Below are 13,386 nucleotides of genomic sequence, written 5' to 3'. Positions count from 1 at the left end.
ATATGTACTGCTTTTTGCGAGTAAAATTAATAACTATGGCATATGTAGATTATTATTTTACTTTTTTCCCATTGTAAACTGTAAAATTCATCTTAAGCGACTCATCTTAAGTGTTTTGTTGAAAAACAGCTACACTAACCAACAAACATTTGTGCAGCACTCAAAAGTCTCAAGCAGGACAGTACAAGATTACTCAAACCTGCATGAACCAATTGATATATAACAGTATTTGAAGGTAGTTTCTTAACTTATAAAATATCGCTTCATGTTTTAGTAATCCTGCAAATTTGGTCTCCCTGAGCTGAAACACTTTCCTCCACCTGCTGATGTCATCACGTGGTATATATCGTCACCAGACTGAAATTTCTTTCACTATCCATGTAGTATAGGACTGCTGCAATGAACAGAATTTCAATGGCGAATAGTCCTCAAAATGTCACTTAGAACAGGAAACTAAATGTAAGGCTTTATGTTTCTGTATTATATAGGTTTTGCATTGTCTATAACAAGAGTTGGCCCTGAACTGAAACACTTGAATATAGAAATCCACTACAATGCTAGAAGTTATTGTTTTTCCACATTATTTAAACAGTTTTCAGTGCATTATTAGGTGGACTTCTGACGCCCTCTGCTGACACTTGTCACGAATAATGTCTCCAAAATTTTGACAGCCAAATGTTACTTAATACATAGCCCATAATTTGCAATGTATTTATTACAAGTAATGACTGTTTTTTTGTTTTGTTTTTTTGGTTGGTTGTGCTAAACAAAGTGTCTAGATTAGTGTAAATCAGTGAGTTTGGAGGTTGTGTCCTCCAGGTGGCGCTACGCATGTCCCCTGTGCCAACATGTTACCGGAGAGCGCCCTCTGCTGCTCTGCTCAGAGCCCCGTGCGTGACAACGTGGCGCTCCACAGCCAATAGGAACATGCCTTTCTTAAATTACACTGTTCTTATTGGTCAGAAGGTGTTGAAGTGTTTCTTTTGGCTGTCGCTAATTGGTTACAGAGAGGAGTGCCCGCCTCCTTTTCCTGTGATATTTAAATGTCCGGAGAGTGCCAGCGCGGAGACTGAGGCTGTGTCCCGCTGTGTCCCGCTGTGCGGAGTGTGAGGGGATCAGGAGGAACCCACACTAAAGAAAGTCTTACTTATCCACCTAGAGAAAAGTAAGTTTGTTCGATCCCTTATCTTTATCCACACTTACTCCTGTTTCATCTCGTTTTGTTGCAATGAAGCGTGTAAATCTGAAAAGCCCGTTATCCTCTGGTTTATGCTGTCCACCGACTGAACTTCTTGAGCAGACAACTCTAGAGGAACCATGCAGCTGAGGAGCTGAGAAAACCAGAAAAGTGACTTTGAATGATATCTATATGATGTAAACTTTGTTTTTGCACAAGGAGTCCGTTGTAGACTATTGGCATCAAGCACGCTGCAGTAGTAGGAGTAGTGGTAGTGGTAGTAGCAGTAGTAGTAGTAGTAGTAGTAGTAGTGGCAGTGGTAGTAGTAGTGGTAGTAATGGTAGTTTGGGCGTGTTGCCTGCAGTAGCATCACTGTAGCCTACAGCAGTGGTTATTACAATTATTACTGTTTAGTAGAGAGTAGTACAGTTTTCTTATGGAGAATACTCCATTTGAAGCATTCCACTGCTACTTCAATATAATGCTGCTCAACTAGGCTGCCAGAGAACTTTAGGAGGAGAGTAATCGGGAGTAAAACAGTTGTAAAAAGTTCTTAAGTTAGTTAATTAGTTAAATGTTTTTGTTATAACTATGAAACTGAACATAACATCTGATTTATGAGCCTATCTATTCATTTGGCTGCAGCCCCAGGAAGACCCCTCTGGCCCACCCCATGAAGGCCAACAACTCTGGGGCAGACTGAAGGAAGTGAAGGTGTCAATCTGTCCCACCAACAATTACTCTCACACATACAGCATTCATAATGGGCAAATTGGGTGAAGTTCCTTGCATGAAGACACAACAACAGTTGGCACTACTGAACTCACTGACACCCCCATTATGACTGCTGACATTCCCAAATACTAACCAGGTCATATCTTGCTTAGCTTTCAAAACTGAACAAGATCGGGCCTTTGGCAAGTTCGGACCAGGTCAAAACTAAGAATGCACCTGAACTAGAACTAAACTGGGACCAAACTATGCTAAACTTGAGCAACATTGATCTGAGTAATTTGTATATTCTGTGCACAGCCCAGGGTTTCTCTGATTATCTACTTGTGCTTCTCCTGCTCACAACCCTGTGATTCTGTCCCTGGTCCACAGCTGGAGATGCAGAAGATGCTGAGGTTGTTGGTGTTGGTGTACACGCTCACAGCTGTGTCCCTGGCTGTGCCTGCTCAGGAGAAGCGCGTCCATCACCAACCTAAGCTCAGTGACCACGTGCACGATGACGCCCACGGCTTCCAGTATGACCACGAGGCCTTCCTGGGCAAAGAGGAGGCCAAGACCTTCGACCAGCTGACCCCAGAGGAGAGCCAAGAGCGCCTGGCGTGAGTAGTGCTACACACGGCCCCGACTCAAAGTTTAATCATAGTAGGACACTATATGATTGGGGGATATTACAGGTAATATGGTAATATGGTCCCCTGCTTGTCTACATTCAGATGTTATTGCTTTAGAATGTTCCACATTGTCGTTTAAATGTTTCTATCTTGTATTTGTAAGTGTTTTTTTTATTGTTCAAAAATACCTTGAAAAACATGCATTCTTACTGTAAGAGGGATCACCTCTTCACAGATCTGACCTATAATGGGCCTGATGACGTCTCCATGGAGATAAGTTTATATCATTGAACATTCCACATTAAAGTAATGGCATCTCCTTGGATACAAGGTGCCTGACTCTCCACCATAAAAGTTACATAATGCATCTTAAGGGAATTTAAAACATGTTTAAAGGATACAAATCCTTTCTTTCTGTTTTTTGTTTATTTTGTCCTTGGTAATTAAAAATGTTCATACTTAGTAGGAATAAAGTCACACATCATTGTTTACAACACTCTGCCCTCAAAACTTGAACAATACGTCATACATTTATCTCCAACAGGATCTAACACAAAATGATTATGAGCAAAGGCCAATGGGCCCTGATTCAGATGTATCTTTCATAAAGTCCTGTTCTTCATATCTCTTTGTGCTGACAGGAAGATTGTAGACCGCATCGACACCAACAAAGACGGCTTCATCGACCACAGCGAGCTGCACTGGTGGATCAAGCACAGACAGAGGAGCTACATACCAGGAGAATGTGAATAAGCACTGAGCGACTACGACAAGAACAAGGACGGGATGATCGCTTGGGAGGAGTACAAGAACACCACCTACGGGTACTATCTGGGTAGAACCACCACCTACAGGCACTACTCCTGACGTAAGAACACCACCTACAGGCACTATCTGAGAGAACACTTTGCCCGTTTATACGTCAATACTTCTTAAAGATGTAAGTCTGTTCACAGGTGAATCTCCCCATTTTCACAAGGGCATGATTGACAGGTCGATTAGCCAATTGGAGACATGTATGGTCGTTCATATCGGAAAGAATGAAGGGGGAAAAAAATATCACAGAGGGCTTATAAAGCATCGTGTATTTCTGTAGAATCAATGACTGAATCACTCAACTCAACACAAAAAATGTATCTGATTGCATGATCAGGTTGACCAGGACGTGGGGTCCAGACTGATATCAGTATCTATAAAATACAGAGAGATACCAGTCTGGATTTGCCAGGCAAAAGAACACTACCTATGCGCAATACCTTGGTAAGAATACTACCTACTGTTTTTATCTGAGTAAGGCACAAAAAAACGCCACCTATGGGTGTTATTTGGACAAGAACACCACCTGAATTGATCCTCTGCGTTTTGACATGTCAGCCCCTAAATCTGGTGAAAATAACATCTTTACTTTGACTTCAACCTTATTCTCAAAAAATTACAACTTTAATGTCAAAACTTTATTACTTTTATTCTCGTAACCCTTATAGTCCGTCACAGCGGGGCTCATTACCTCAGTACCTATGGAACAGCCATAATCGATCTCACTGGGACAAAGGGGAGTGTCTTATCCAGTTCTTATTATAGATCCATGGTACTACCTGGGTAAGGGCGCTATCTACGGGTTCTGTCTAGGTAAGAGCACAAGAACAAGGCCAGGACTACACCAGCCAAAAGCAGAGATTTGGGCATGTTTGTGAACTGTGACCACTGAGTTTGTAATCTGATTACAATTGAGCTGGTATAAAGTCCAAAGGATGATAAAAAAAAAAAACAAACATGATAGTTACTTGATTTGTGCTTGTGTGTTTACAGGGGAGGATTTTGATGATGTGGAGGACAAGAGCACGTACAGGACCATGCTGTCCCGGGATGAGAGGCGCTTTAAGGTTGCCGACCGAAACCATGACGGCATTGCCACCAGGGAGGAGTTCACCGCCTTCCTGCACCCTGAGGAGTATGACTACATGAAGGACGTGGTAGTACAGGTACAGAGTGGAGTGTGCGGGGGCGGAGTGTGCGGGGGCGGAGTGTGCGGGGGCGGAGTGTGCGGGGGCGGAGTGTGCGGGGGGCGGAGGGTGCGGGGGCGGAGTGTGCGGGGGCGGAGTGTGCGGGACGAAGAACAGATCAAATGGTACAGTACAGCTCAACCAGGAGAGGAATTTCAGAATTTCAATTGAATAAGTAACTCAGACGCTTCACAAATTGATGAACGTGCTTCTGGAATGGAAAACGGAGGGGATCTAATTGTGTTAACGATCTTTGACATGATTGGCTAAGCGGCAAAAGCAACAAATGTGATTGGCTGACAGTAGCAAGTCTTATTAATATAATATGTGTCTACTCGGTGTGACCCTGTGCCTTACAGGAGACTGTGGAGGACATAGACAAGAACGGAGACGGGAAGGTGGACATGCAGGAGTACATTGGTGAGTGACGCCCAGGTGTGTGGGTGTGTGTGCGTGCGTGTGTGAAACATGTCTCTGTCTCACTGTGCTTGTATGGACCCTGTAGGTGACATGTACTCAGAGGAGGATGGGGAGAGCGAGCCAGACTGGGTCCAGACTGAGCGCAAGCACTTCAGTGAATTCAGGGATTTCAACAAGGTAAAGATGGGCTACAGTCATTATCCCTTTATAGTCTTATTTCCTCAGTGATCAAAGCACTCTTGTCCCCAACTACAGCAGGTCAATAAGCTGAATAGGTGTGAATAGGGGGACTCATTTACAACATTCAGTCCCCCCACTCATACACCTGATCAAACTTCCATGTCTAAAGAGGGGGTATTTTGCATGATATTGTATTGTAATGCATGTATTATGTTCCCTCATCAAAAACAAGAGGTTTTAGATGTCATTCATGTATGTTTGAGTATTTTAGCGATCTCTCTTGGGCCTTATTCAAACCTTTGTTCCAATTGCATGTAAGATTCTGTGCAATGCTCAGCCCCCACAAGCCTATGTCACCCATGCTCCCACATGACAGTTCTCCACAAATATACAAAAACATGACATAAAAGCACACAACAACTTCACAAACGTGATGGGAGGGGAGACAAAGAACTTCAAAAAAGCAAGTGAAACTTAGAAAACATATTAAAAAGTTGTTTTCAGTGAATATAGAATATTCAAAACAATAAAAGGCAACCTGGTGATCTAAATATGCTGTGTGTTATACCCCCTTTAACCTGAAAAATCCAGTCAGTCAGAGTAGACGTAGTAGAGTAACATTAGCATTGTGTCAGTGAGATGATGCTAGTTATGTGTGTGCAGGATGGCTTCCTGGACAAAGATGAGGTAGCCCAGTGGGTGTTACCTGGAGAAGTAGACCACGCGGACAATGAGGCCAAGCACCTGATTCATGAGACCGACACAGATAAGGTACAGTATATATACCCCCCCCCCCAACCCACCGCCCGCTCTTTAAACCTTTTATGTCACTGCTGGTGTCTCTTCAGGATGAGAAGATCACTAAGAAGGAGATTCTGGCCACTGAACGATGGTTTGTGGGCAGTCCAGGCCGACCAACTACGGAGAGGATCTGACCAAACGGCACGATGAACTTTGACCTTAGCCTGTGTTAGGGTTATTTTGTTACTGATTGGTTAGGGAGTCGTCAGATAGGGGCAGGGTTAGGGGAGGTGAGGGGTCGGTGGAATCAGAGTGGGTTCAGGGCAGGGTTCAGAAGGGTGGTTTGTGATCGTTCACACAGCTGCAGATACATACTGTGTATGTCCCAGCACCTCAGTCTCACTGTTGTATAAGGTCATGTTTACAGAGTTCACATTCTACAGAGGCTGGAGTTTAAGGTCCACTCCAGACCAAACCTACACCTGCCCCATGTAAAGGGCACACCTCTGTCTCCAGAGGTAGTGTTGTCTTCCGTCCAAACCAGAGAGACGTACCACACTTCCCCAGCAGCTGAGACTGGGTTCGGTCTGGAGTGGCCTAAACACTCAGGTGGAGGGCAGAGAAGAGTGGTAGATTAGATTTGAACTATGGAAATGCACATATTTTATCCTGAGTTACGCTTAATATCTCTGCAGTTATGTCAGGTAGATAAATGAATCCAACTCATAAATGTCACCAAACAAATGAAATCATTTTTAAAGATTAATACTATGTATTTACAGAGGCAAAAATAAGTTTAATGTAATTTATATTAAATACGATTATACATGCATGTCTTATACCAAATTATACTCGAGACAATTTCAAAAATTGCATCACAACTCGAAAATTTGACAGGAAATATCCCAAACTGTTACCTCGCCGCAGCACAAATATGGGTAAAACAAGTGTGAAAATTATCAGTGCTGTCACGAATACAAAAATTCCAAACTCGATTTCAATACTAAGCAACAGCATCTATAATCAATACCGATTCCGATATCAACAAATATAAAAAAAAAAAAAACACTCTTTATTTACTATTGGTATTAGTGGTATTATACTTGTTCTGACACAGCTCAAGATCATTATAAATTTTCAGGGAAGGTTCATTTCTGTCCTGTGAATGTGACTTTTTTTGTATCAATACCTGCTCAAATGAGTATCTAGTTTCTATACTAGTTTTAACAATGATTAGTGTCTGATTTTCGATACATTTAACAACCTTAAAAACAATTTCATAACTGCATAGCACATTAAGCTCTAAAAGCCTCTGATGATTACCCAGCTTGAACTGTGCAATATTTTCCTCTATCATGTCAAAATGTTTCTTTTTCTCTACCCCGTCCCTCCACCTGAGTCTTAGATTTGAGAATAATCTGAACTCACCTACACAAATGCAAGGTAAAGCCAATAAAACCAGAACAATGATGTATTCACTACATGAGGCGTGTGTTGAGTTTTTTATTTAAATTTTCCCCACTTTTTCTTATTGTTGTTTTTTTTTTTATCTTTTATACTAAAGTCCTCATCTTCTGTGCTGACACCAAGAATAAACACATGGACCTCAGCCTGTCTGTTTTTTTGGGAAATTTGAAAAGTAAAATTAAAATGTTGACTAATAGATTTTGATCCACATGAAATAAAAAAAAAAGTTTACTCGAGATGTTGAAACAGTCCAGGGCTTCCCATGGAGGTGCAGTCAACTGACCCCATGTGAGGGCAGTGTGCTGGGGCAGGGTGCTCTGATCTCTGGAGCTCCCTGACTCTGGACAAAGTACAATCCAATGTCGCTCCCTCCTGTCATGATTTGTGTGAACACTGTTTATGCACGCACCACATTAAAGGTCCTGCTTTATTTTTCATGTAAGTTATACTGTTGTTTTCTAGAGTTATATTTGGTTTCATTCACACATGTTTAACACACAAACCCTGTGTATTCAGGCTGAGTTCATCTCAGACAGAAAACTCTCCTTGTGATGTCATTAAATGGTAATACAGGAAGTGCTCCATTGTGTTTTTAAATTCCATACACCTTCACTAGAATGATTTGAATAATTCCAGACCTGAGTTTGCCAAATTTTGACAAGGTAGAACAGAGAATTTTGACTTTTAGAGATGTAGACAGTGCAGCAATCCAGGATTACTCAACCAAGTGTGAATGAAACAAAACAACTCCGCTTAAGTTAACAGCTTTATAACAAGGATAAAACCTCACAGGAGTCAGTTTTTGCTTGATATAGGACATCTGTGTAATCCCTCAGTCGTCCAGGTCTGAGCAAAAGAGCAAAAGAAAAATAAAATCTGTCAAATGGACAAAATGTTGTAGGAGTGAAGACGTGCTCATCCAAGTAGCTTCTTCAATTCTGTCCAGATTCCTGCTGGACACTGCCTTATATCTGTCTGAAGGATAATCCTCCAGTGTCTACTCGTAATTACCGTCAATACCTGTAAACTACGGCAGGGGCAGTATTCATAAACTCAATGTGTACAATTTCTTATCTATCGACTGATGTCGGCTATTTTAAAAAAGGCAAATACAACAAGTTGCAGTGAGGCTTGTGAACTGAAGGAGGCGCTCCACTCCTGGCAGACGCTTTTTAACACTCAAACCATTCAGTGACATGCGTCCTAAAACACCGGACGTTTAGCGATGACTCTAGACATTGGGACGGATATTCAACATCGTCTCTGTGGCGCAATCGGTTAGCGCGTTCGGCTGTTAACCGAAAGGTTGGTGGTTCGAGCCCACCCAGGGACGAAGTATTTTTTACACACTGCTTACATCTAGCCATAGAGCAAAATGAAGGAGCCTAAACGAACTGCTAGCCTATGTTAATTTTAGATTTTTAATTTCATGACCTAACGGTGTGCACATGAGGTAACATACTCCAAATCAAACAGCCTTTTCTGGTAACAATTTTAATTCTTATTAATTTTAAGTTGTGTGTGTGTTATAATGTGGTATTGGTGTCAGTTTCAATGCTGAAATCCAGTTGGTTTAAACCTAAAAGGACTCTCTGATCTGAATGGTCACTACCTAAACCCCAGCACCTGCAGCCAATCATTAAGTGCTAATGCAGCCTCTGCAGCTCAATGGTGGTTCTGGAGGTAGTGAGCTTTCACATGAGGCATGGCCTGTCCATATATTGAGAATGACAAAAACTTGTTTGTGTCCTCTATCTGCAGGTTAAGGATCTGGCAATCCAGTTTCAGCTGTGATCTTTTTTCAAAACTTTAAGAGTGTAGCCAACATACTGTAAAAACTGCAATCGTTAACCATAATAACAGATAATCAATGCCTTGTAAAACTTAAAAACTTAAAATTGAAAATAAAATCCCACCTTTTTATAACTAATTCACTAAAGGTGTACCATCATGAAACTTTTATGGCTCCAAACTGTCTCCATGGAAATGTTATGGTCTGGAATGCTTCAGTATGCTATTAACTATCCTACATTTATTCACTTACAGGTTTTTATACCTTGAAACACACAAAACTCTGAGTTGTTTATCTACATGGAGATAGCTGACTTTAATGTAGAATAATCCAAGTCTAACATTGAATTTATTTGACTTATATTATTTTATGTATTAACATTCATTTGTGTCATTAGTATTTTGTATATTACTTATTTTATTAACAATTAATATTATTCATTGTATTATGTTTGGATACATTACATTTACTGTTCTACATAATAATATTGGTTCCTGTTATTGTTGTACAGTGCATTTGCTCAGCGCAACAATTCAAAAAAAAAAAAAAAGGTGAATGCGCACAGGGCGTTCTCTAGTTTCTTAATTTTGCTGACGGTTATAATTTTACTTCATGAATGGACATTTACATCAAAGAACCACCTACCCATTCACCCCCCCCCCCCCCCCCCCTCTCATTCACACCACATATAAACCAAGTCTGTAGAACAGCCTTCCTCCACCTGAGTAATATCGCCAAAATCAGAAAAATCTTGTCTAAAATTGACGCTGAAAAACGTATCCATGCATTTCTTACATCAAGGCTAGATTACTGTCACTCCTAAATATATAATATTTATAATATTCTATAAAAAGCTTTCAAATAGTTCAAAATACAGCAGCCAGGCTCTTAACGGGAACTAAGAGAAGAGAGCACAGAGAGACTTCCTGTCGAGTTTAGAATTAAATTTAAAGTTCTCCTCCTGACATATAAAACTATAAAACCCCATCGCATCTGCAAGATGCTATAGTATCATATCATCCAAACAGGACACTCTGCTTTCAAAATGCTGAACTACTGGTGGTTCTAGATTGTCTAAAGGCACAGTAGGAGGGAGAAATTTCACCTGCCAAGCTCTTGTGTTATGGAATCAGCTCCTGCCCATGTTAAAGAGGCCACCACAGTCTCTACATTTAAGACCAGGCTTAAAATGTTTCTCTGTGAATTAGTGTTCTGACTGGAGCAGGAGTTGTGTTTGCATTGCCAACATTAAGTCAGACTGTCAGTCAGTTCATGGTGCATGTTGCTCTTTGACACCGGTTCTGTTCATTGTATTTATGGACAGAATTTCTAGGTACAACCAGGGGCCGGACGGGATCCAGTTTGGGGATACAGGATCTCATCTCTGCTGTTTGCAGATGATGTTGTCCTGATGACTTCATCGACTCAGGACCTGCAGCAGGCACTGGGGCGGTTTGCAGCAGAGTGTGAAGCGGCTGGGATGAGAATCAGCTCCTCCAAATCCGAGGCCATGGTTCTGAACCTTCAGGTTCACCTTTCAGGGACTTGTTCACGAGTGAGAGAAGAATGGAGTGTGAGTTTGACAGGCGGATTGTTGTAACATCTGCAGTGATGCAGATGCTACATCAGACTGTCGTGGTAAAGAAGGAGCTGAGCCAAAAGGCAATGCTCTCAATGTACTGGTTGATCCACGTTCCTATCCTCACCTATGGTCATGAACTTGGGGTAATGATCGAAAGGACAAGAACACAGATAAAAGCGGCTGAAATGAGTTTCCTCCAAAGGGTAGCTGGGCGCACCCTTAGAGATAGGGTGAGGAGCTTGGTCACACGGGAAGAGCTCAGAGTAGAGCTACTGCTCCTTCATGTCGGGGGGGAGGTCCCATCGGGAGGAGGCCATGGGGAAGACCCAGGGGAAACTCTCTACAGACCTGGGAACACCTTGGAGTCCCACCAGAGGAGCTGGAGGATGTGTCTGGGGCGAGGGAAGCCTGGGAGTCCCTGCTTAGACTGCTGCCCCCGTGACCCAGCTCGAGATAAGTGGAAGAAAATGGATGGATGGAAGATAAGGGTGGGATATAATAAGTTTTCCTCTTCCCACTCCTTTTCAAGCTTAAATAAGAAAAAAATATGTGAAATGTGCATTAAATGTACTGAATACATGTGTCCATTAATCTGCTAGAAATTAATGAAATATTCTTATTTTTTTTAAGTAAAATTTGTATTTTATTAAGTTTATATAGAGTAGATTACTACGCACTTAAACAATCTGGAAAAACCCAGATGATGATGTCATGTCTTTGGAAGCTTCTGACAACATTGGAGTTAATTAGAGACACCTGTGGATGTGTTTAAAGGCACACCTGAAACACTCTGCTTCTTTGTGTAACATCATAGAAAAGTCAAAAGAAATCATCCAAGATATCAGGAAGAGAATGACTGAAGTCTGGCTTCTTTGTGTGCAACTTCCAGATGCCTGAAGGTGCCATGTTCATCTGTTCAAACAATTATTTGCAGATATTGAGGCCATGTGAATGTCTAGCCATCACACTGCTCAAGAAGGTGACAGGTTCTGTGTCCTAGAGATGAACGTGCTTTGGTCCAAAATGCGCATATCAAACTAAGAATAAAAGCAAAAGACCTGGTAAGAGTGTGTCGTTATCCACAGTGAAACAAGTACTCCACCGACAAAGGCTGAAAGGCCACTCTGCAGGAAGAAGCCATTACTCCAAAAGAAAAAACAAAAAACAGATTACAGTTTACAAATGCACACAGGGACAAAAAACTTTAATTTTGGAGACACGTTCTGTGGCCTGATGAAACTAAAATTGAACTGTTTGGCCATAATGAACATTATTACATTTGGAGGAAAAAGGGGGAAGTTTGTAAGCCTAAGAACACCATCCCATCTGTGAAGTATGGGGGTGGCAGCATCATGTTGTGGGGCCTTTTTGCTGCAGGAGGGATTGGTGCACTTCACAAAATAGATGGAATCATGAGGAAAAGAACATCACCCATCGACCCAGCTCATGTCTGGACAGGGAAGTAACAAAAGAAACCAAGATGGAAAATGGTAAAGTAAGAAGTATTTTAATGAACAGGGATGTTAAGAGTAAACTAAACAAAAGTGGTCCAAAATGTTGAAACAGACGGTACCTTGCAAGGTTTAACAAAAATAAAGGACTAAAACACAAATTTTACAAATTTTTTAACATAACAAAATCTTGACAAACAAACACAGAGTTAGTACTGACGACCACGTCTCTCAAAACACAGAGTCACTACCACCATAGTGACATGACAAAAGAGACACAAATATGGCATACTGGCCACAGGAAGGCCAGCAGCCCCGAACAGGTGTCCCGAATCTCCTTAAGGCAGGAGGGAGGCAGCTGAAGGATTGGCCTGGCTGGGAAACCATCCTCCAATCACAGCCAAGGGCTCACACAGCCATGATTTCATGGGGAAGTAGACAGATTCAGGGACATACACACAAAATATAATGGACAAATACAACGAAAAGAACTTAAGGCCTGGGGCCGTAACAAACATCTCAAAACGTCAGCCAGGAATTTAAAGCTTGGGTTTTCCAAATGGACAATGGGCTTAAAGCGTACTATCAAACTAGTTACAAAGTGGCTTAAAGATAACAAAGTCAATGTTTTGGAGTGGCCATCGCAAAGCCCTGATCTCAGTCCTATTGACAGACCTGAAAAGGCCTGTGTCAGGAGGAATGGGCCAAAATTCCTGCCAACTATTTTGAGAAGTTTGTGGAAGGATATCCAAAATGTTTGACTCAAGTCACACAGTTGAAAGGTAATGGTCCCAAATACTAATGAAATGTATGTAAAATTCTGACTTTGAAGAAAATAATAAAAAATTGTCTTAAAAAAATCATTTTCTCATTATGCTGGCATTTAGCAAATAGAAATAATTTTGGTAATCCTAATTGACCTAAAACAGTAAAAGTTAAGTCTGATTTCATGTCACACAGTGAGAAAAAAGTGTGTCTTTTTATATAGTGTATGTAAACTTGTGGTTTCAGCTGCTAATATACAAGGTATGTGCAGATGTTACATTTACACCATAATATAATGTACGTAATTTAAACAATATTCTGTAGCTGAATACATTTTCTGAGTATTGTTCCCATCAGTGTGTATGTGTGTGTGTAAGACATGAAAATGGACCAAAGCTGAGGTGCAACTCTTCACGTGTCTTTAGCAGTGGTGTACCAGAGGAGACTCAGGAGATGAGGATCAGG

At 41.3% G+C, this 13,386-nt stretch overlaps 1 protein-coding gene and 1 non-coding gene across 2 annotated transcripts; both read left to right on the top strand.

Annotated features, from left to right (window-relative positions):
* The first annotated feature begins 1,085 nt into the window (after positions 1-1,085).
* On the top strand, positions 1,086-6,633 carry rcn3 (reticulocalbin 3, EF-hand calcium binding domain). The gene is given in 9 exon segments (XM_033970794.2): positions 1,086-1,165; positions 2,282-2,508; positions 3,162-3,355; positions 4,330-4,502; positions 4,883-4,943; positions 5,029-5,120; positions 5,787-5,894; positions 5,972-6,025; positions 6,028-6,633. Coding segments are annotated over 7 exon segments (591 nt in total). The 5' UTR covers positions 1,086-1,165; positions 2,282-2,508; positions 3,162-3,306; the 3' UTR covers positions 6,082-6,633.
* Positions 6,634-8,590: 1,957 nt separating this feature from the next.
* On the top strand, positions 8,591-8,664 carry trnan-guu (transfer RNA asparagine (anticodon GUU)). Its single transcript has one exon. It is a non-coding gene; the product is annotated as a tRNA-Asn (tRNA).
* Positions 8,665-13,386: the final 4,722 nt, after the last annotated feature.

This window comes from Periophthalmus magnuspinnatus, chromosome 8 (assembly GCF_009829125.3).
Source record: "Periophthalmus magnuspinnatus isolate fPerMag1 chromosome 8, fPerMag1.2.pri, whole genome shotgun sequence".
In the NCBI taxonomy this organism is placed as follows: domain Eukaryota; kingdom Metazoa; phylum Chordata; class Actinopteri; order Gobiiformes; family Gobiidae; genus Periophthalmus; species Periophthalmus magnuspinnatus.
The sequence above is the reverse complement of the archived record's forward strand: the minus strand, read 5'-3'. Positions and strand labels throughout refer to the sequence as shown.